The following is a 23,999-nucleotide window of genomic DNA, read 5'->3' as shown; positions in this document are numbered from 1 at the left end:
GAAGGTGGAGCAGCGAGTTGGACCATGCCGGCTCTGTTCCTGCTTTTGCAGCTGAAGGATGGTGCAAGCTCAGACAGGACTATATCGGCTCTTTGCCCTTATTTAAAGGGCTTTCTAAGCTTAGCAGGTGTAGCCAGCAGTATCCTCATGCTACGGCTGTAATATTACCTGTGCCTGTGCTATGGCATCCCGGGCTGCTCAGCAGGTGCCTCCAGGGATGGATGGCTTGAGTGGGCAGATGGGGGATGACGATGCTCTCACAGTGTCCCATGGCTGTGCAAACTCTCCCCTTCTTCACTTTTCTTCCTTTCTTTCCTCCACATTGAATGTTTAATCTGATCATATTTGTATTTTGAAGCCATGCCCAACTGTTGGCTGTTCCCAGCCTGGCTGGACTAGCAGCTCTCATTGCTCCTTGCCACTGCACCAGGAGCATGGGGAGACATCCCTGTGCACCCAGCATCTCAGGAGGTACTGATTCCCCCTAATGACCTTTCTGGTGTGTCTGGGAATAATTTCTCTTCTGATTCTCTGATTACGAAGCTTTTCCCGGAACACAGAGGGCACCGGGGTCCCTCACCTTGGTGTAAATGGAAAGCGCTGCAGGCTGTTTTCTGGTGACCTCAAAGATACTGCCACAAAGAGGGAACCAAATCCTGTCAGGGCAGAGCAAGATGCAGTGCGAAGGCCTGTTTCAAAGCAGGTGAAATGCCCAGACGGGGAATTTAGCCTGACTCTTGTAGCCAGCTTTGATTCATTTCAGAGGAAAAGAGCCAACCATGGGAATGTGGCAGCTCCGGCTCCTGTAGCAGCTCTCAGTGCACCTCTGCCCAGGCTTAAATCTTCCTTCAGCATCCTTCTGAAGCTTTGTCTCCCTTGATGCACATGTGCTCTTTTCCTCTCACTCTTCTTAATCCTCCCTCCATTGGCATCTGAGGTGGAACCAGAAAGTGCTGCCTCCGTTCCTGGCACCACACTGAGCATCCTCACCCTGGGTGGGGGGGGCTTCAGGTCAAGTTTTCCTTATGCAGAGAGGCACAGCAGTAGCTCTTCTTGGGGGACAGCTTTAGAGCTGTCTCTTTAGAGGCAGCTCTAGGCCTGGTGGGATAAGGAATAAAGAGGGAGCTGGCAATTTAGCTAAAACATGAAGGCTGTAGGACCTTGGGAGATGGCCTGGTCACTCCAGGCAGGGTCACTGTCCTTGAGAGATGTCTCCATTCATCTGGAGATATATCCTGGATTTCACATCCTTCCACAGGTTGCTTTCGCACTGTTTTGTGGTCTTTCTGCTTAAAGCCATCCCATGCTAACCCCTTGGAGTCTGCACTAGAGACTCCTGTCAATGGACAAGGAGAGAGGCACACCAGCCCTGTGGTTCCTGCATGCCCAAATGACAGGGGCTTTCTGTGTTACTCCTGGTCAGGATAAGGACCCAGAACAAGTTATGAGGTGTGGCTCTGACCCCTCTCCCACTCAGGGAACCCTGTCTTTAAACATGGCTGCTCCTCATACTGCCCCAGGCAAGGGTTTTCTTCATTTCAGCGGGATCTGCTGAGCTCTGTGCTGTCCCAAAGGGCCCTTGGAGGAGACCTTCCCAGGGCCAGCACAGGGAGCTGCTCTGGGAAGGACGAGCAGTCATGCTGCCAGGCCTGGCAGGATAAATAGAGTGTGTAAAACCCGAATTAGCTCTGTTGTCATGTGTCACATCAGGGTCATGGCTCTCGCCTCAGGTCTCCTCGATTTATGCCTGGGGACTTTAACTTGATGGCCAGGTACTTCCCCAGACTTCTTGTGCAGCAAACGCTGCAGGTCCTCCAGACTCTGAATGAGTGAGATTAGAAAAGTTTTTGAGTGAGAAGGGTTTCTTTTCCAAAGCCCCATCAAAACACATGCTGACTGCCTTCCTTGCACATAGTAGAAACCTGAGAGTACTACAGAGAGAGCAAGGACCACTGGCCAACAAGTGAGATTGCAGCCAGGCAAAAGCAGGCGTTGCAACCTCCTGCTCCTCAACTTCCCTTGGTCTTTTTTCTTCTTTCTCTTCCCCTCTTCTTTTTCCACCTTCTTTTCCTTTCTTCCCTTTCTCTCCTTCTTCTTCCCCCTCCCTCCCTCTCTCCCCACCCCCCCGGTATCAAGGCGACATCTCCAAGCCAAGTACTTTTAATTTCGCCTGTGGCCCTTGCTGACACGGTGGATATGCACAGCAAGTTAAATTCCCGCCTGATCAATAAAGCAGAAGCAGTGTGTCCGACTGGTCGATATTTTTTTATCTGTCTTCAGCCCAGTCCTGCTGATGACAGCCCCCTGTGCTTCAGCAAAGGCACTCAAGGGCATCGGGCTTTGGCAACACAGCTCTTTTTTTATTTAAATTAAAAAAAAACCCAGATGCCTACAAAAAAAAAAGTTCACGGAGTTTGGCCTTTGCTTAATAACATTTTATGATTTATCTTAATTTTTAATTGAAAAAAATTTGCGAATTAATTGATTTCAGGGGCTTGCCAATTAACATTGTAATTGGGTGCATGATAAATTTCGAGGGAGCATCATTTTTCTCCCTCTCCCCCTTGTCACCGAGAAGGGGAATTGCGAGGGCAGCTGCTTCCTACCCGTACGCCCCCCGCTTCTTCCTGAGGTGCCACTGCCCTCCTCCCCCCTTGCTACTGTATCTTAAAGAAGGAACAAGAACGCTAATAAAGTCGTGTTATTAGAGTCTTGCCAGAGGTGACCCCTCAAGGCATAAATCCAGGCTGGGGAGATGGTGGGGACAGGTACTATTAAGTGCCTGACAGTGTTTTGTGAGGCAGGACTGGGTGCATCCCCTACAGCACCATCTCCCTGGACCATGGGGAAGGCGGCTGCCCAGCCCGGGGCTCCCTGGGGCTTTCCCAGAGGGCCCTGGCACCCCGCAAGGTTTTCAACCGAGCAGTTCATTACCTGCGATGTCTCCCCAATGCTGTCCCTGTGTGCAAGACCTGGCATGCATGAGCCTCCGAGCCCAGCGGCTCCAGGGAGAGACTCGACCCCAGCACTGAGCATCCAGGTACCCAAACAGCCGCTTCCCACAGCATGTGCAGTACCCAGGGTTTGCCACACAGCCAGTGTCCCCAGCAAAACCAGGCTGCTGGGGCAGGGCCAGTGCTTGGGAGCACTGCTTTGCTCCGGGGGCTGGAGCACAGGCGGGGTTGTTCGCATCCCGCTCTGCCCAGCTCTGCTCCGAGCCCCCCGAGGACCGGGGCCCTGCCCCACAGCAGCAGCAGGGCATCCCATGCCACCTCATGGCAGAGGCATTCAGTATGGGACCCCAGCTCTGTGGTCATGGGTTTCCAGATTCAAGGCACAGACGAGTCTCCAGGCGCGTGGGAAGTGGCATCACCTGAAGCAGTGTGACTCCTCCCAGATTTAAACTAAACACACTCTGTCACCAGAGAAACCCACCTGGAAGTGTCAGCTTCTTGGTGATGCCCAAGCAGAGCACAGGGCCACCTGCCACCACGAGGCAGCTAACAGGGTCACAACCCTGCATGGGGTGTGGAGAAGTGCGTGAGCTGGCTGTGCCGATATGAGGGGTGAGGAAAAGGCATTGTGCCAGGGCAGGGACAGAGAACAAGCCACCCCTGGGGGCACTGAGATGGAGAGTGGAAATACCAAGTAAATTAAAGAGTGTCTATAAAATTAAATTAAGTAAATTAAAGAAACTCTAGTGGTTTTTCCATCCACTTCACATGCTCTTATGGATCACCTCATTGCAGCCAGCTCAGGTGTCCCGATGCACTGTCTAAAGCCCATGAGCTTGGATGGGGCTTCTCTGTGCTGTCCTGCCACTCCACTACACCCCAATGTCTACAGGGGGTGAATGATGCCAGCCCAGGTGGAGGGTCCCAGGCTTCCCTGGCAGAGCTGAGGCTCTCACCACTGGCCAGGACTCCAGAAAAGCCAGGAGCAGCCCAGCTCCGCTCCCACCAGTGTCAGTGCTGGGGAACCATGGGGGAACAGAGGGAAATTTATGAGGAGAGGAGTCTGTTTATTATCTAGCAAATGTGGTGCTGCTGATACCGTGGATTTATCCTCTTTCATCCCCCCTCTGATTTGTGTCCCTGCCCCTTGCTGTGGCAGATTAATCATGGACAGAAAGGGAAGAGAGACCCTCTAGCTTCCTCCTGTGCACTCAGAGGGTGGCAATGACAGCAGCCTGGACCCTTCATCCACATCTTCTCCAGCAGAGAGAGCACAAGCCATACCGCTGCCTGTCCTGCTTAGAGGCGACCCATTCCTCCTCTCCCATGGCAGACCCCATGGGAGGCAGAGGCTGCTGCCTATAATCTGTGGGTGAGAGGGCTTCTCATGGGTCAGGGCTTCCAGGGTAGCACAGCAGCTGAGAAAATTTATGGGTCATGTGTCTGTTCACTCATGCCCTGACTCCAAGGCTCGGGTTTGCAGGCTGGGGTTTGGGACTGCAGCGGGCAAAGCCCTCCTCTGCTGCTGACTCCCACGGCAGCGGGAGTCCTGAGAAGGGATGCATGGAAACCCAAGGGTGAGAAATAAATCTTCAGTCAGTTATTTGCCCTTAAGCGATGCATGCCTCCTGCAGAGCCTCTTCTGAACTGCCACGTGATCTGGGAATAATTAAACAGTCATTACAGCCGCAGTAGCAAAGAGCCCCCCAGATCAATCTAATGCATGACCTTTCTCTCCGACTTTTCTCTTTATTTTTCCAGCCACCTCTTTTTCAAATAGTGGGAGAGAAATAAAATAACCCTCCCACCCCAATCTCCTTCTTTGCCCTGCACACATGGGCCATCTCATCCTCACCCAGAAACCTGTCACCCACTCTGAGCAGGGGGTCCTGGCAGGGGCCCGGGGTACCAGGGGTTGGTAAAGAAAAACTCCAACAGGGGAGAAAGAGCCGTGAGTGCGAATGGGACAGAGCAAATAGCGGACTTCAGCATGGTCAGGTGATGCCACATCACATTTCTGCTGCAGCATCATCTCTTTGGGGGAGGCAGGTGCCTGCCCTGCAGGGTCATGTTTGTCACAGCTGACCGTGTTGGACATGGAGGTCTCACAAATTCTGACTGGGGGAGCATTTGGGAAGCATGGCTGGGACTGTAGGTGCAGAGTGTTTCTAGTCCTGACTACAGTATCTTTGGCAATTTTTACTATCACTCGGCCCCTTTGCCCATCATCAGATGCAGGAGATCTAAGCAGCACCTGGACCAGGTGCTGCTAGTGGAGCCACAGCAGGTTAAAGATCCTAGCGTGCTTCCCCTGCCAGCACTGATCGTGCCCGGCTGCACTGGGGGCTGTCACCTGCGGCTAGGTGAGGATTTGGGCTCCTGTAGTCTTAAAAAAAAAAAAAAAAAAGATCAAACTTCCATTTCCTTATTTAGGCTTCAGGTGACACTTCCACTTATTCAAACTGGCGTTCACAAAAATCCAATTCCCTCTCTACCTGGCAACTGCTTATTTACAGCTGGTGCTCCCATCCGCACGGCTCTGCAGGCAGCTTGTTCCGCTGCTGGGGCTCCCGTCCCAAGGCTGCGTGTTTGAGCAGCAAGTCCTGCAGCTAAAAATAAATCGTTTCCACAGGATTTTTTTTTCTTTTTTAAGAAATACATCAGTTGGCCACAGCTTGTAGAAACCTTTTGGCTTTGTGGGATCTCATGTGGGAGGTGCATGCGCTCTGGCTGGTGCCCATCAAATTCAGAGGGCTGCCGAGAGTCATTCTGTGGAAGAGTTGCAGAGCTGGAAGACACCAGCTGCATGGCTGCAGCCCTCTTACCACCTCTTTAAACCTCTTCTGGCTGCAATGTCATTAAGGGATGAGCACAAACTGTAGCTGCCTGAGCTCAGGGAACTTCTTCTCTTGCAGTTGTTATTAATTACATGCGGGAAGTGTGGCTGGGGGGCAGCTGCCATGCCAGGTACGGAGCTCAGCCCTTCCTTGACAGATGCTCTTCATAAGCCCTGCCTTGCCCTGGGTGGGGGCTCTGCAGAAATCTCATTTGAACATGCTTGGTGAGCCCAAGCATCTGTGCTAGGCTGAAGCACAGTGTCAGGGCTCTTCCTCGCCCTGTTGTTGCTGCGCTGAGACTTCAGGCAAGACCTGTCATCGCTCTGTGCCTGAATTGTGCCTCTGAGTACATCCCTATCTCTTGGTCTCCTTACATTGGCAAGCATTTGAGCTGTAGCTACAATTACGACAGAGCTTTCCAAGCCTTGCTGCAGGATGATGTGGTGTTGCCCCAGTGCCGGCACAGTCACTGTGTGTGCTCTGATGAGCAAGGAGGGCTCCTGCCCTGCTTCCCTGGGGCAGTTGCCTGGCACCAGGCTTCCACCTGGGCTGGGGTGTCAGCGAGAGACCTGCCTACATCTGGTGGGCTCTGGGCACCAAGAGCACACCCTGGGTTGTGGTCCTCTGCCTGGCAGCTGACAAGGCATCTCCCGTGGGGAGCAAGCCTTCAGGGCTTCTGCTTGTTTCCTGACTGGGCACCCAGAAAACTTCTCTTTTCTTTTCAAGGAAAGCTGAGGTTCCTGCAACAGCTTGCAAGATCAAAGGCTTAATGGAAAAGGAGAAGTACCACCATGCTCGTGGTAAAAAGCAATCACATCACTTAGCCTTCATCTCCTGCCCTGGGTTCTCCGTATGGGAAGCAGCAGCCTCTGTTCATGGGATAAGGGACTACTCCCTGCACATTGCTTTTATTTTTTCCTATGACAAGCACACCCCAAAAGGCAGGACCAGAACAACATAAATAAACCTGAAGGTCATTGTGTGTAACAGCAACCATGTCAGGGGTAGAGAAACCCCAAGACCATGGGTGAGGAGAGCACATATTTGGTGTGCTTAGCTGCCCTTTGGGACATCACAACTGAAGTGTTGGGTCCGAACAGCCCCTTGGGGGTCTCTCAGGGAGATGCCAGGGGATTCCCAGTTGCATCTGGGGATGCTCCTAACCAAATCCCTGCCTAGCATCCCAAGACATTAGCATATCTATGATATAGCCTGAGTCTTGCTTTCATTGTGGAGGGCCTTGCTGAGAGTAAATGTTCCTCTTAAAGCTGATGTGCCCTAATATAGAGAAGTAATGGGACCCTGGCGAGAACCCTGGGACACGTGGGGACCTGGCCGTGCAGCTCCTGCTAATGTTAACGGGTTACACAGCTGCAGGGCTGGGCAGAGCCCTCCAGCAGCATCAGTGGGGACCTTGTTTTGTCCCCACAGAGGCACAGGGCACCCAAACACTTGGGGATGCACAAATGCACTGCCAGAACTGGTGCCGCAGACCCAAGAAAGGGAACCAGAGAGGAAGGAGCCTCGTATCGCTTGGAAATGCAAAGTCATCAGGAGAGAGAGAAGGAGCCTGCCCAAAACGCTGGGTCTTTCCAGGGCATTTCCTGTCTTCTTTGGTACTTTGGGGGCGTTGCCTGAAAGGGAAAGAAGTTGTTTTGCTGTAATGAACTGGATAAACAATTCCCCAAATAGATTAAAACTAACTGTAACTTATAAAAGCGGGTAGTAATTATATTTTATTAGCTAGCAAAACACCATTTTTTTATTTCGTAGGATAATTCTGTGTAAATCACCTTAATTAGAAGTGTCAGACGAGCCCGTGAATATCGTACTTAGTAACTAATTTCCTATGTACAGGTTATAATTTAAAACACATGGATCACTCGCCGAGTGGAAATATGCTAGCCATGAAATAATGTGGGGAGTGTTGGGGTTATTACTATGTAAATGTGTAATCATTTCAGACCACTGCAGCCTGGCTGGGTGATTAAAGAGAATCCCAAGGTCTCCAAAGATTGTGCTCTCTGCAAGGGCCTAGAGCGAAAAAACTTTAAAAGGCACCGAAAAGTGTTTGAACTTTAAAGGTCTTGATTTCCCTTTTACCATTTTTAATTTGTCTGCGGTGTTTATGGAGGGGAAGGTTTCTCTTTGCTGACGGCCTTTCGATTCTCAGCTTGCTGCTGGCATCCTTCAGAGGCACGGGGGGCTGCAGCCACTGTTATTCAGGGAGTTGGTTAGTGGGTTGAAGGAAAGCACCCTTAAATTGCAGGGTCTTGGGACTTGGATGACATGGGCTTGTTCGCATTCCTGATACATCTCTGGAAATAAATAAAAACAAATTGCAAACTCTTATTAGCAACAGAGTGGGGCTAAATTGCAAGGAGTGGGGTGGTTATTAATAATCCTCAAAATGAAGAATAAAATAACTTGGCAGAGTTTATCTAAATCAGTTCCCTTCCCTGTGAGTGCCAATGGCAGAGGCTTGGCCTTTCTGCTGACCAGAGAGACTCTTGTCTTGAAAACTGCTGTTTCCTGGTGCTAACACCATTTCTGGGAGGAATTAATGAGATTCTTCCTCTTTCCGACAAAAAGGAATAATTTTAAACACCTTTAACAAGAAAAGGGAGGAAATGAGTTGGTTTTTTTTAACCTGATGTTTGTATTATAAAAGGAAAAAAAAAGTTGTTTCATGCTTTGGGCAACTGAGAAATTCAAGGTAGTGCTGGAGATGGGGAGGGGGTGGAAATCCTTCCCATCACAGGCATTCAGGCGCAGGCTGGAGGTGGTGCGAGGGCTGCATCTCCAGGGGCAGCGGGGACTGACTTTGCTCCCTGCCACCCCCCAAGAGCAGGGGGGCAGAGCTGGGCCATGGGGCACGGGGGGCATCCTGCAGCAAGCATCCAGCAGTGCATCCCCTCAGGGAAGGGGGGCTGCGAGGGAGGCAATGCCCCAGCCCATCAATCGGGAACCACAGCCGCGGCATTTGGGGTGACCTGATGGCAATAGATAACTACATGTTTCCCCCTGTTTCAGGGTGGGGGGTGAGGACAGTGGCACAGGGAGAGGAGGGGGGCCATAGCCTCGGGAGAAAACACCTTCCTCCATCCCTGCTCATTTCATAACACCCAGCCATCTGCCAAATCAAGGCAGATTAAAGCCAGCCAAATTCAATTTCTCCCCGCTGCCACTGCAGCTCGGCATCTGGGGCTAAAGTGTCCCCGACAAAGCGAACATGACAGGCACATTGCTTTTTTGTCACATCTAGTACCGTGTTGATCTTCTAAAAGTCTCATAAAAATTTATTGATGTCTCCCATATTGCTGTGATTGAGAAGAAAGGAGCGCGGGTGTGTGGAGCCGGGCGCGCGTGCGCGGGCGAGCGTGTGTGCATGTGTATATTAATGTTTCTGAAGTAGATCTGATTTGATATGTCTTGTTCTATTGTCAGCATCTGTTTAGCGAGGCTTTTTAATACTTTCTGGCTGCCGATCACTCATCCTTAGCCTGGGATGCAGGCTTGCATACAAATTTTGTTATTAAACACAATTCCATTCCCCCCCCTTCCCCAACCTCCGCCTCCCCCCGCTAACCTCCCCCCTCCACCCACCCATCCATCATCTCCCCGGGGCTATGGGGAGCTGGGAGCCAGCCGCCCCACCAGCGTGCACTTACAAGCACAGGCACTGGGCTTGGCAACATATTTCAAGAGCCTTTTGCCTGCTGCAGGTGCTTTGCATTGACAAATCGAATCATGGGGAAATAATTTATTTCCTAATGCTGTTTGCAGCATGTTAGCAGGAGAATTTACATGAGAGAGATTACTTTAATAACCAAAAAATTACAGTGCAGGCCTCCCCGCCATGTCGGCTTTGATATGTAATTGTTTCAAGTTTAACCTGTCTGGAGGGGGGAAGGTGTTATTAAATCTATAGCATCTCCCGCTGGCGAGGGCAGGCGAGGAGGAGCACCGTGGCGGGGACCTCCTTCTCTGCTAAATGGGGAACAAGCTGAATTAACAAATCACTCCAGCCACCGGCAGAGCTGCTGCCTCCAAGGCACAGCTGGAGCAGAGGGGATCTTCTTTCCCTTGCTCTTACACCAATTTAATCACCTCCTCTTTTCTTCCCTCCTTGTTTTTTATTGTGCCTGACCCTACACAGGGCTCGCTGCCTCTGCTCCCCTCTTCTTCCCAGCACCCCTGCAGGCTTGCTCCCCACTTTTCCCCAGGGCTGGGAGAGGAGCTGTGCAAACCCGCAAGGAAGGGGAGAGTTGGGATTTGACTCTGCATCATGTGTCTGGGTTTGGGGGATTTCACTGATAGGACCGTTTTATTCCAGCTGGAGAAATAGTTGGTGCTGCCCCGCTTTCCGTGCCCCGCTGGTCAGGGTTAGGAGGTTCTCGTTGGTCCAGGGAAGGGGAGACATGCACTTTGCTATTTGACCTCGTGAGATCCCTTGAAGTGCTCTCCCCCTTGCTCACCGCAGCAGTTTTGTGACTCTGACCCCATTCTCTTCTCTCTTGGCAGCAAGAGCTCCATCCTGAAGGATGCCATGGCAGCAGGCACCCCCAAGGTAAGCAAGCACAACTCGGCACACTTTCCCCCTGCCAAGGGATGCTCTTTACAACCCCTCACCTTCCCAGCCTGCTCCCTGTCCTGCTACTTGGTGTCCCCCAGGAAGGTGGCCATGCTTTGGGGACTGGCCAGCACTGGGGGATGCTGCTGTCCCCATTCACCCACTGGGCTGGAGCAGTCAAGTCAAGGCTTTTTCGTTCCCTATGCAGCCGAGGGACGGTGAAGGACCCGGCAGGCTCCGGGACTCCAGATTGTGTCTAATGACACCTAACGAGAGCTGATCACACACAGGCTGAGCTCAGCCTGGGAAATCATGTGCAGGAGTTCCTGGAGCCAGAGCCATATGCCAGCTTTGGAAGAGGGGAGTGGGACTGCCTCAGGGGGAGTCCCTCTGAGTCCCTCACACCCAAGGACAAGCCCAAATCACTAAAAGACCCCATCTCAGTTGCATCCCCCTCCCCAGGACCCATCTCCCATCCCCTTGGCTCAGAATGCAAAAATACAAAATGCACAGAGCATCATGGCATCATTGCAAAGGGCATAATTTTCTAATTAGTATTACGGTTAGCTGGACTTCGTACGATACAGGGGTGGGAAGGACCAGGGCTTGGGCAGGCAAATGGGTGGCAGGGAACACTGCAGGGCAGCTGGGCATTGTACAGCCTCTGAAAACCACGCTGTGCTCCCCAAGGAAGGCAAAAGCAAGTGGTCTAGGCTCTCCTACACTTCTGCTGATGCTTCCAGGGAGATGCAGGACATCTATCCCGGGAGATGTCTTCATGCTTGTTTTAATAGAATCAGCTTCAGGTCTCACCCTCCCTTTTTTTCTCCTGGAAGTTTTGGGTCTCTTTTGGCATGTGGTGTCAGAAACAGAGACTGACATTTCAGCTCTAGATTTTCCCCTTGGGGCTGGAAGTCTTGCCAAGCACATAAACACTTTGTCTGCTCCACCACGCGAGGGGCTGGGGACCCACTGTGCTGACCCAAGTTCCCAGCAGGCAAGGACACCTTCCAGGTCAACCCAGCAATTTCCCAAACCCACAGGGGAAAATAAAGATTGTGGCGATGCTCCGTAATGCTCCACACCTTTGGCATTCCTGTCTTCTGCAGGACTACCCTTGTCTCCTGTGCCCTGTCCCAGCAGAGACCAGGAGGAGACCAGAGATTTGACTATTTATCGCATGAAAAGCAGGCAGAGCAGAAAGCAATCCCCAAAACCACCCGCTGTTGATAATCCACAGAGCATGAGACTGCCTTGGGACGTCCTGAAGGTGCTGGAAAGGGCATCCACAGAATGAAAGCAGCTGGACTCTGCAGGGTTCCCTTTCCCTCCTTGTCAGGTCTGAGTGTAGATAACTCAACGGTCCCAAACACATCGCCTGCGAGGGAGAAGGACGGCTAGGAAGACAGATTAGCTGTTTGGAGGGAAATGCAGCGAGTGACTGACAGAGACCAGATAAAGAAGAAGGTCCATCTCACGGCAGGGCCAGGCTTTTGAAGTTTCCATTGACAAAGAATCCCATTTGCCTTGAGCGAGGGGATTAAACTGGGACTGGAGCATCATTCTATGTAAAAGAGATCAATCGTCCCCTGTCACCACATGGATCTTTTCCCTTTGCCCGTCACGTCTGGGACTAAGAACATTAACTTCAAGAAGCCAGGAGAGTGGGGAGGGAGAGGGTGAAATCAGGAAATCTTTCATTCCCTTCTCAGAGAGCTTGAAAGCCTCTCAGCCCAGGAGGATTCATTATTTCTAGGTGGCTTTTGCTGGGAGACAAGTCCTGTGTGGCATGGGAAGGCACACGCTGTCACCTTCACCTCAGCTGGGTATTAAAGGCTCCTTTGTAACTGCATGGGATTGAGGAGGAAGGTGGTGGGAAGATGAAGGCTGCTTTTTCCCTTTGTGCCTACTGAGCGTCTGGAACATGGGGTGGGAATAGACCATCAGGATGTGAAGTCCCTCTGAGAAAGTCCTGTTGGGGACAAAGCTGGGCCTCTGGGCCACCCTTAACAGGGGACCCAGGTGGATGGATGGGGGACAGACCCCCAGGTGGGCTTGCAGCCCATGCCCAGGCACCCAGACATCGCTGGAGGTCTGGCAGGCACTGCCTGGGAAGAGCTGGGACCTGTGCCTTGTCACTCTTCCCATCCTCGGCACTGGTAGAAGGAGACATGGGACCCCCATGAGGATTCCTGGTGAGTCCTTCTCCTGGTGCCAACAGCAGGGCTGGCAGCCCCAGCAGCTCAGCAACAGGAAAAAGTGGCTGCATCTCCCCATCCCTCAAGAGCATCCTCTGGCACCACGGGCAGGGGTAGGCTAGTTCCACTCAGGGACATAGGAACTGGGGTGGGGTGCAGGTTACCAAAGGTGTTACCTTTGTGGTCTCCAGTGGCTTTAAGACCACTTTGGAACTCATTTAGGGCCTCTGGATATAGTATCATGGGCTGTTGCTGCTTTTGTACTGCCTTAAGGCTCTTCCTGGGGTGCAGCTGGGGGCAGGGGATTTAACTCCCCCCACACTCTGTGTCTCCTGGCTCAGGTCCCATCCCTTCCTCACCATTGCCCCAGCAAACGTCTTTCCTGGCAGTAAAAGCCCAGATGTAAAAGCATATTCCTTGCTTGCTGCTTTCCTGCCCCTGAAGAGCTGTCACTCACTGCACTGGGTCAATTTTCATGGCAATATGTCAAAAAAAATCCAATCACTCAACATGGGATGTGATGAATGCAGGATTATTGTATCAGATTCTTCTATTATCAGAGCTGACGGAGGCAGTGATGGCCAAGAGAGGGCTGCAAGCTGGGGGGCTCCAGCCAGCATGTCTGCTCGCTGCCTGGGCTCCCTCTCTGCGAAGGCAGCTTGGGGGGCAGTGCTGAGCACCAAACAGCTCCACAGTGTTCAGGATCCTCGTTTGCTTTCTGGTAGTGACCAAGGCCAAATGATGGTGGTATGCCAGTGTGGACAAGCCACTTGGACAAGCAGATGACAAACCTGTGTAGTGAGCCTCAGGATGAGATTTCTATCCAACACTGACTGACACTTAGGTAAGCTGGTGACAGCAAGCTGAGCCCTGCCAGCCTCTGGCTGGGGAGAAGGGCCTAAGATAGCTGCTTGGTGTCTTCAGGAAGTCCTGTGGCCTGTGGACAGTAAGGGGAACAGTGCTGCCTCCTCCCAGTTGCAGTTTCTGTCCCTGATTGGAAGCTTGGATGCTCACCCCATGGCTTGTGATAGCCTTCGGTGCCTTGGTCTTCACAGTGCTGAGAGCCAGGTAACCCACTGAGCCCCACAGGTCAAGGTGACCGCTTGCTCTTGCTAGGCTGCCTCATGCCTGTGCTTTGTAGAAGGCAGAGGTGCAAAAAGGTGCTGAAAGCCCATCTCCTTTACAGAAAGCACACCAATGGCCCTGCTCTGGGAAAGGTATTCCTCAGGCATTGGACTTCAAGGAGAGTCCTGAACATCTGTAGCATCTTTCTCTAGTGACATGTCTGAGACGCTAGGATGAAGAGGAGGAGTGGGAAAAGAAATTCTTCACCAAGGAGAAGTTTCCATCTTGGTGGGAGCAGATGCTTCATGCCCATGGGAAGGGATGGAGGATGTCCTTGCTCCTGCTGAGCTAGAGACCATGCATCCCATGGTCCCGTTCACTGGTGTGGGCTGGGCATCTGTCACTAACCTTTCACTAACCTTTCATGGTGTCCTGGGTCACCATGGGGAAACCCAACACCAGGGCCACTCAGGAGGCCACGTTCTGAAGGCGTGTCTGAGCCAGCCATGCCCCAGACCTCTGTGAGCCCAGAGCTTCCCTGCAGCACTCCCCAGCATGGCCAGAGGCCATGTTTCAGCAGGTCAGGTATCAGAGATGTCTTGCAGAAGCATACAGACAACACCATGGGCTCCATTCAGGCTCATGGCTGCCCAGGAGCTGTCAGCAGCATGCAGTTCCCCCAGGCATCATTCCTGTGTTTCACACTCTCCCCTTACCTTTCCTGTCTTGCCTTGGCTGCCTCTTACAAGGGGTTATGCAGGAGGGCAGCACACATTGAGCTGAACCCATGTTGGTGAAGTGTATGAGCAAGGTCTGACTGTTCCTCTCTTCCTTGAGCAGCCAGCAGCAACTTCGAGAGTCAGCATCCCCAGGTCCTCCTAGCTACCTAAGAGCAATTCTTTGCCACTACCTGTCTGGCTATCATCTAGGTGGGATATCACCTCTACCACTAAATTTCAGGATATTAGCTGCAGACTGTTACCTCTCACCTAACAGCATCCACTGAACTTTCTAATATCCTCTCTGAAAGTGCTGGTACTGACTGCTGAAGGGGAAGATGCTGGGCTCTGTGAAGCATCCCAGCTCTCATGGCGGGTTCAGCATTCCTTTTCCAATGCTGCTCCTAATACATGCCTGCAAATTGCCTTTGCCACTAATGGTCCAGCCCATGTACTAGATCTTGCCACAAACAAACACTGAAGAGAGCCGCCAGGAACAAAATCCATCTCCCGTGCCCAGCAGATGCTTGTGGCTGGTTTGTTTAGGTGTGCACCCCGCTCCTCAGAGGGTGCCCACAGGCAGGAGGCCAGCATGCTGCTCTGAGACCTCCGGCAGAGCTGGGAACTGAGCCACAGTGCCAGAGTCCTTTGATTCCCCCACCCACCCCCATGATTTTACAGCTTCACAGAGCAGTTTGAGAGAGAATTACAGCACCTAGAGGGAAATTTGACCACTAAAGCCCTCCAAGGAAAAAGAGCTTTGAAGCAAGCAAGATTTGGAGCCTTAAACCTTGACAGAATGTCTGTATTAAGCCCTTCCCAGCTGCCTTGCTTGAGATGAAATTTCTAGCACAATCATTTAACTTCTCCGTATCATGTCTTGGTAGGAACAGGGGATGGGTGTTAGGGCCCCAGGGGTTTAACTCCTTCTCTTGTGTCACCGACTCACTGCAGGGATTGGAGAAGTCACTCACCGTATCTGTGCCCCCTCTGTAGCTGTGATTTACAAGGAAAGATTAGAAGGCTAAATCTGAGCATTGTGACAAAGCTACGGCCAAGCCAGGGACATGAGAACAGCCCACAGATAGGCAAAGGAGGGGAAATTACCAAGGATGAGTGTCAGCTGAACGAACTCCCTGCCAGTTTGGGGTGATAAATACCAGATCCACTCCAAAAAAAATCTCTGCCAGATTTTATTCCATAAAACAAATTACCCCATGAACAAACAAAGCCCCTCACTCCCCTTGGGCCGAACAGCTGTGCCCTCCCATTAGTCTGGGGGAAACCGCTGCGTTCGGCAGGAAGAGTGGAGAGGGATGTGGTCCCGGAGGGGAGCCAGACAGGCTGGCAGATCCCGGCAGACCTTGGCCAGACCTCTTTCCCCCACCATCCCCAATGGGCAGTTCTGCTAGAAGGGGCCCTTTTCCCCAGCATGTAGCTGGTGTCTTGCCCAAAAGGACCCAGAACTCGATTGCAATCCCAGGTGTGACCATAACATGCACAGAAATAAATCAGTAGCTCACATTTCTGTAAGCTTATTCTGTTTGCAGACCACTGGAATCCTTCAGCAAAGGCCAGAAGCTGCTGATACCATTATTTCTGTTCACTATTCACACCCTTCTCACACTTAAGCCTTTCATCCCCAGCTCCATCCCACCTTTATCTCTGCCAGCTAAAAGCCTCAAGATAATTTTACCTCTAACTTTCCTGGGAGCAAATGTGGACCTCCGAAAGCTTCTAGGAAACTCAACTCTAATAGTAGCATCTTTGTGTCAGGGATCCTCCAGCAATAACATAAAAAATGGCTAGCAGAGTTAAGGGGGAAAATCGCAGCAAGGCCTGGTATCACTCATTGCTTTCGGGTTACAGTTCCCAAGTGATAACAGCTATTAGCAACACTTTGACGGCTTCCCTACCGTGGAGGGGAGGGCAGGAGACAGAAAACATGTCAAGCCATCACCTCCATGTTAAGTGATAAGTACCTATTTAGACAGCAGAGTTAAAGCTGAATGCATCAAGCAGGGAACACTTTGTGCCAAAATAAAAAAAAAAAAAAAAAAAAAAAAAGCCATATAGATACATAAACAGCAGGGTTAGGGTATTTGTTCTGCTGACAGCAGCTGTGATGGATTGTTTAAGAAAAATAGACTCCCTGTGTTTTTCCAGGGCTATCAGAAAGCAGGAGTCCAGCACTTTAATACTTTCAAATGACTGGCCTTGAGAGGCAGCAGAATGTCAGCAGCACCGGCTGGGCTCTCCCAGCGCTGACACCTGCCCTGGCTGACGGCGAGAGGCAGCGCTTAGGGCTGGGGGCGGTGCATGCTGGCAATTTCCATCCATTTCCTCGGGCTGGTGGCTGCACCCTGACACCCGTCCCCTCCCCTCACGCTGCCCCAGGCCCGCACCTCGAGCGCCTGTGGGTCGGGAGCTAGTGGCGTGTTGGCACGTGTGCCCTTGCCGGCATCACCTCGGAGCTGCCCGTGGCTCCTCTGCCCAGGCAGGGAGGAGCAGGTCTGGAGAGAGATGGACTGGGATCACAGCAGCTGGCACACCAGCTGCATGATGCACATTTGATTCATGCCAGACCTGCCCGTGTATTTACACATGTAAACTATATGTCGTTCCTAACTGCAATGAGGTCGCTGAAACTTTTGCAGATGCTGCACCCCAGCTCCGCAGAATTGCACAGTCCATGCAGGGTGTCGGGAGCTACCAGGGAGAGCCTTGATCCATGGATGCAGGCGGGTAAAGCCATACACCCAGACATGTCTCTTCCCCTTGGCACAGCACGCGAAGCGGGGCCATGGCTGCCCAGCACGGCAGGAGGGGCAGGGGGAAGGATGGAGTACATGGCTTGGACAAGATTGATGGCCTCGTTGCCATTAAGAAAAAAATTAGCCGGTGGCGGCTATCATATTAAAGGGTGAAGAAGCCGTGAATTATTTTCTTAAAGATCTTATCACTTACAATGATAATTTTACCTTCCAAAAGGCCACTTTTAATGAGGCAAGCCAGGCAAAAAGTCATGATTTAATGCCAGATTTTTTTTTTCCAAACACATTTTACTGCTTTTTTGTCCATGTTTAAAAAGCGGCGGTGACCTTTTTTTATTTAGCTTGCCCCAGGTGTAATGCTCAGGCTGATCCTCTTAGGGTTTATAACCTCCACAGAGAGTGCCTTTACCCAATGGAGAGATGATTTAAAGGGGAGGGAGAAATATGTGGCTGCATGGCTGCTTGCGCAAGGCTGCTTGCTCCATCTTTGATGCTGGGAGCCGTGGTTTGCCAGGGGAGGGGGGACTGGGTGGGGGAGGAGGGTGCTCTTGCCCCAGTAGTCCCACTCAGACCCACCCCAAAGGGGAGCTGGGCTGAACCAACAACCAGGCGGCGATGAGCCGACTGGTGTCCTTTCCCCAGGGGCAAAAAGGACATCTCAGCATCAAGGCTTGTTCCCACCATGCCAAGAGGCTGGTTCCTGAGGTAGGGAGCATTTCCACACAGCCGTACAGCACGCCTGTCTGCACACAGAGCACCCAGAGCCATGTTTTTGGGGTAGGAAGCCAGAATTTGGGTCTGCCCTGCAGCGTGGGCATGCACAAGTGCTGGGAGGCCGTGCGTAAAGCCACCTTTTCTCTCCACAGCAGTCTTAACTGATGTCAGTTGAGAGAGGGGTGGGGATTGTATCGCTGCCCCTTCCCCGCTTGCCAGGACCCGGGTGGGAGTGAGCGATGTGAGTGCAGGGGACAGCGAATCCTTGGCTTGGTGTGCTGTGGCCATGTGCGTACTCACCACTTAGCCACCAAGAAACAGCCCCAACACAACGATTTGGGAAAAAAAAGGCCAAAACTGGGATGGCAGAGAGGCTGGCCTAATGCCAAAATGAAAGTCACCCTGATGGCGAGTGCCTTTCCTAATCCCTTAGGGCCCGAGCCGGCATCCCTGCCTGCCCCCATGGCTGCCTGAGAGGCAAAGTGTGGCACAGCACACAGAAATGAGAAAAACAAATGAAGTCAAGTTTCCTAAGAGTGAAGGGGAAGTGTGACTTGGCATCTCTAACGCTGTGTTTAACATGCCGGCGAGGTATTTAGAATTGAAGTGCTTGCACACAATTTAAAAATAGACAGTTTATTAATCTAAACTGCAAGTGTATGTAGAAGAGGCCTCGAGATTGACATCTTTGGGATTAGTTTAGCCCTGCGTTTTTCCAGAGGTCATCGCCATGGTGCTCAGGAGGTTTGTGGAATAAATGGGGCCGGCGTTCTTCCCAGGACCACACGCTAAAAACTAATACATAACGTTTAATTTACTGTCTCCATAGCTAGCCCAACCATTTTTCACATAATAATATTGGATTAGAGCTACCAGAAGCTGAGGGGGGAGCTGGAGGCGGGGAGGGTTTGTCTGTCTGTCGCCGAGGAGTGGGGAGATGGGTATTTTTTCCCCTTCTCTAGAATACATTGGAAGACAAAACGGATTTAACCCTCCCAGCTCCCGGGTGCTTGGCTTATTAGACGAGGGAAAGGGCATTAGCACTGCTGCAATCAGGTCTGTTGTTCTGAGTCACACCTGAAGGCTTTGAGCCTCCATTCCTCTGTTTTGTAGGACATGTGCAATTCTGCTTCTTCAGAAACGGTCCTCATTCTCTGTTTAGAAAATAAAGAAACTAAACAACAGCAGGAGCTTGGGGTCTGCACTCTGCTTCACATGGTTATCAGTGGGCTTCTCCAGAAATGAGCTGATCACCAAAACCAATCACCGGTTGGTTTGGCTAACACATGAGGCAGGAGAGCCCCCTGCTCTGCCCATCGCTCTTTTGGGAAGCAGAGGCCAGTCTCTTGGGGCAGCCATAGCTGTGTGCCCCCAGCCCCACTGGCTCCTGGTGGCCCTCCCAGTGCCCAGCATCCTTGTCAGCCTGAGCTGAGGAGCGTGCCATCCCTGAGGTGTGACCAGCACAGCCCTCAGCATTGGCAGGGGGTACCATGCCCGGGGAGATAACTGAGCACCCCAGCATGTAATTCCCTCATGACCCCTTTCAGACATCACAACTCTGCACGGTGGATAAAGCCATATTTTATGGCAGAGAGCTGCAGTGCAGGCAGGGATGTGGCTCTTGCCCTCATGGCAAGGCTGGCAGCTCATGCCCACGGGGTTGAACCCAGCATCCCAAATCCTCCTCCCCAACTTCCAACCCAACCGTGCCCTTGTTTCGTGCCCACGATGACAGCGCTGCCATGTTTTTCTCGCCAGGAGAGCTGTCCGAGCCTGGGGGATCACATCCTGCTGGCTGAACTGATTTGTATGCTGAGTCATTTTTCCACTCGTTCATATCTTTCCAAAAAATGCACATTTTTTCACGTTTCATTTCAGCCCAGAGGCAAATGTTTCTGGAATACTTGCCTTTCTCCAAGGTATTATGCTTTTTAATAATGTTGTCACCACACTTGACCTGTCCAATTCAGATGATATCTACACTTCCCTTTGCAAACATACACATCTCCGAGCAGTCATTTATTGTCGAATCTTGCCAGCTGATTCTCAGAAACAAACATTTGGAGAGCTGCATTTCCACTTTACATTTTTTACAACGTATTGGGCTATATTTAGCCTAGTTTAGCTAATTTATATTTTAAATTAGAATTTTAAATTGCATTTTTCCCTCAAACTCTTCTAATAATAAAGTTCACTTGCAACTCAGTGTACATTTTTTTAGATGCTGTCAAACTCCCATGGTAATTTTCCCGCTAGAGTTCACTGTGTGTAGAATTTAGACTTACCTACTATTGACTTGAAGTTTATCAGTGATTTCTTAGGTCTCAAATATCACTGATCTTTTTAACCTTCTAAAAGGCCCTTTTTTTCTGTGCTACTTATTAAAATAAATAGCATCATTACAGAAGGAAGAGGTAGTTGCGCTGCAAAGGTGCTGAGAGCTTTAGTGCAGTTTACAAAGCTATTGAGAGATTTAGTGGCACTTAGAGGGGTGGATGAGGGCACGTTAGCACCGCTCCACGTCAGCACGCCTTCACCTTACCCTGTGAATTTCTGGTATGGTCCTCATGCATCATTTCCAGCAGGGACTGATTCTGCCCTCAGCCACCACACTTGGGGACAAAATGACACATTTGCATTTTGCAAGGCCCTGCAACCTGCTCCCCTCGTGGGGTAGGGTCCCACAGGAAGGGCAGAGGCAGCCCCACAGCCTGGCAGTCTGTCCCAGTGCACCCCCACAGCCCAGCACTCTCTGTGGCTTTGAGGACAGCTTAGCAAGGGGCAGAGAGCTTGGTGATGCTCACAGCATGAATTTCTCCTTTCTCTTGCAGTCAATTTTGTTGTCGGCCTCAATCAAGCGGGAAGGAGATTCTCCGACAGCATCACCCCACTCCTCAGATGACATCCATCACTCGGACAGATACCAGGTAAGCAGGCAGATGCTGTCGCTGGTCTCAGCCTTAGGCAGGGAGCCACTTCGCCCCAGTGCCTGCAGTACCTGTGTGTGAGAGGCCCAGCTCTCAGCTCTGCACCCATGCCCCAGCTCGCCTGCCTGCAGCGTGGGGACATGAGTACTTTGTCCCTCACACAGCTATGAAGGCATGCGTCTGTCTGCAGAGTCCTCCCAGCTCCAGCTTTAAACCACAGCCATGCAAGTCTGCTTTAAATCTTTGTACAGGTTTCTGTTGCATTATATTCATCATCTTGGTGGTTGCCATGGCTATGTTTGTCATTACTCACCCTGTGCCACCGGGAAACTTTCAGAGAAGTGATTTTTTTTGTAAAACAGTGAATTATGTCAGCCTGCAGCAGGCCAAAATTCTCCATTTCACTGGTGTGCGGCCGCCCAGCAAACTGACTTGTGACTCCCACCCAAAACAGAAACGGTTTTGGACCATCCACAGCCATGCCAGCATGTTTTATAAAACACTCTCTGCCCAGAGGAGCAGCAAGTCTTGACTTGTGACATAAGGAGTAAAAGTTGAGGGAGGTGGAGCAAGAAAAGAAGAGAAGGGCAGCAGCATAAGCACAGCTTTGCTTGTTGTAAGTCTGTCTGTATTTCTGGGGCGGGCTGGCACACTTGACTCCGACTCAACACATATCCAAACTGCCTGGCTAGAAGCCTGGGCTCAGCCACTGGCTTCAAGTAAGCTCTGAAAGGCAGCAGATAAATTAATGGTGCTCTTCAGCACAGACCCGAGCGTGCCTCTGCCTGCCATGTGGACAGGCTGGGTGGGCCGTGGCTGCACCAGCTTGGCATATGCCCATCACCCTGTACCCTGTGGTGCTCTGCAGCGATGCCCTGTGCCCGGGGTCAGACAGACAGTCACGTCTTCCTGCATTGGCCACTTCACATGTGCCAGGTCTGCGTTTGGATCTGCACAGGGAGAGGCTGACAACCAGTGCTGGGGGTCTAATTGAGCAGCCCCAGTTAAAGCGTGTGTTCCTGAAGACAGGCCCTATTGGTAGCACATTTGTACATTTCTTGCCCATTATTCTCTCCTCTGTCCTATTTATTGTTATATTATCAAATACGGGCCAGATCCTCCATTGTCTGCTACATATTCCCATGTAGCCTTCAGTTACAACTTGGTGTCACTTCACAAATCACTTTACACATGTACAAATGATGAGACCTGGTACAAAGTAAGAGAAGCAAATCCCTGCAGAAGATACAGATATGCCTGATGCAGGTAATCCCGCTCTCTTTCCTGCCTGTTTATTAAAGCTAATAAATAAATCACGTTCTTCCCAAAAGGGCATGGAAGACATTTTTGCTGTGGCCCCCATTCTTGGAGAACACCCCTCCCTTCCCGCTCTTCCAGACTTCAGTCTCTGTGAAATTGGTGGTCCCTTGCAGTCCCATTCCTATAAATTTTTATTATGTCATACTTGAGGACAAATATTCTCAGCAGAAGCCCCCTCTATGTGCTGAGTCTAGCTGGCCTCTAATGTGTTTTAAGTTTGTGAGTGTATTTTATGGAGGGTTGCAGCCCTTAATGCAAATGTGTAATGGGAGTTGTAAGTCTGCACTGCAGGGAGAAAAGACCTCTGGGGCCTCATTTTCATTTATGCTTGTGCTGGCTGCGTTATGCTGCTCTGGCAGCGTAAAGGGACCTCAGAGTGGGTGCCAGGGTTGTGTAAAGTCTCAGTGTGTCCTTAATAAAGCCACAATATGAATGAGAAGTCAGTCTTCCTGGCTTACCAAGCAAAATGCTCAGGAAGCAGAGCAGAAGACTCTCATGGTAGTGACTTTAAAGGCTGCAAAATTTAGCTTTCCATATGCAGAGGTGTGCTGGACTATGAACGTCCCTTGTGTTATCGGTGATCTAATCCTGAATATACAGTGTATTAGTAACATGCTAGAATGTGAGTTATTGGCGTGTAGGTTTTCAGAGTTCCTGTGGCTCAGTTTTCTTAGTCGCCTTGCTTATTTACCATGGGGATATTTAGGGAAGAAGGAGATTTATGAATAGGAGCACTACAGGATTACAGGCTTGCACAGCGCTTGGGCTGCTTGCTTTGCTCCCTGCACTGAGAGGGAGCTGCAGTGGAGGTGGTGGGGCGGCTCTGGGATGTGGGGAAGGGGATCCCCTTGCTTCCCCTGTGCCAAGCCTGGTTACTGGAGTTTGGTACATGGACACGGATTGGACTGAGGTGGTGGCAGCTGGTGTAGTGATATGACCTTGTGATATATTTGTAATATGTATGTGATAGATATATAGATATATATATGACCTTGTAGTGATATGGCCTTGTGATATGGGTCAGTGGTGGGTGCTCCTCTGAGATATGGTACGTCCTGTCAGTCGGGGCTTTTCCTGTGCTCTGCGTAAAAATAAAGCCGTTTTAGATAGATTTAGGTACAACCCTGAATCCCCAGTGGAAAAATCAACAGCAAATTGTAAGTCATTCACTGTACTGCAAAGATAACATTTCAGGCTTGGAGGGAGACCACCTTGCATGGGTCAGCTGAGCCCACAGAATATATGTGACTGAATGACATGTGGAGTAAGTATAACTGAAAGCCTAAAATTCTTGTCCAAGAAAGGCACACCACCCTCCACCAGAGCTCAGCGGTGAGCATGCCTACTGAAAGACAGCTTAATTAATTAAAAGGATAAAACCAACAATCAGCAGCTTTGATTTTGTAAGTAAGCACATGTATGAAAAAACAGCCGCATTTCAGCTTGCTAGCAGAGCTGGGGTGCACGATGCAGGTCAGCACTGCACAAAGCTTACCAGCCAGCACCTGAACTTGCTGACTGCCCGTCATCTTCTGATACAGCAAAACGTATCAGGGCTTTTTTGTTTTGGTTTGGTTTTTTTTTCCCTCTGAAGAAGGAGTGGCAGATTGTCAGGTGCCAGAGCGGAGACTCAAAATGTAGGTTTGATTCCAAGAAACAAAGCCTGGGGAGCCTGAAGAGGGGGTAACAAACAGGATCTGTGTGTGCAGACGCCTGCGCGGCCCAGTTTCTAGCCCCTAGCTCTGTCCTACCCTCAGGCTGGCCCACTGGGGCCATACCTCGCCACAGCTGTGGGGCAGATGTGGGAAAGAAATCCACGAGCCAGGTTCGATTGCCCAGGTTTGCTGAAATGCAGAAGGGAAAGGAGGGGGAAGAGGCTGAAAAGCACAGGAGAGGTGGCAGCACTCTGCCTGCAGCC

The 23,999-nt window shown here is 51.0% G+C and overlaps 1 protein-coding gene across 2 annotated transcripts in view; it reads left to right on the top strand.

Annotated features, from left to right (window-relative positions):
* Positions 1–23,999, top strand: part of RNF220 (ring finger protein 220) — a 229,520-nt gene that overhangs the window by 148,236 nt on the left and 57,285 nt on the right. For both annotated transcript variants that reach the window (XM_075097813.1, XM_075097812.1), the window contains 2 exons: positions 10,316–10,361; positions 20,666–20,761. In XM_075097813.1, the coding sequence (XP_074953914.1) occupies positions 10,316–10,361; positions 20,666–20,761 (142 nt within the window). The remainder of the gene's footprint in view (positions 1–10,315; positions 10,362–20,665; positions 20,762–23,999) is intronic.

This window comes from Phalacrocorax aristotelis, chromosome 6 (genome assembly GCF_949628215.1).
Source record: "Phalacrocorax aristotelis chromosome 6, bGulAri2.1, whole genome shotgun sequence".
NCBI lineage: Eukaryota > Metazoa > Chordata > Aves > Suliformes > Phalacrocoracidae > Phalacrocorax > Phalacrocorax aristotelis.
Note: the sequence above shows the minus strand (reverse complement) of the source record. Positions and strands in the feature narration are given on the sequence as shown.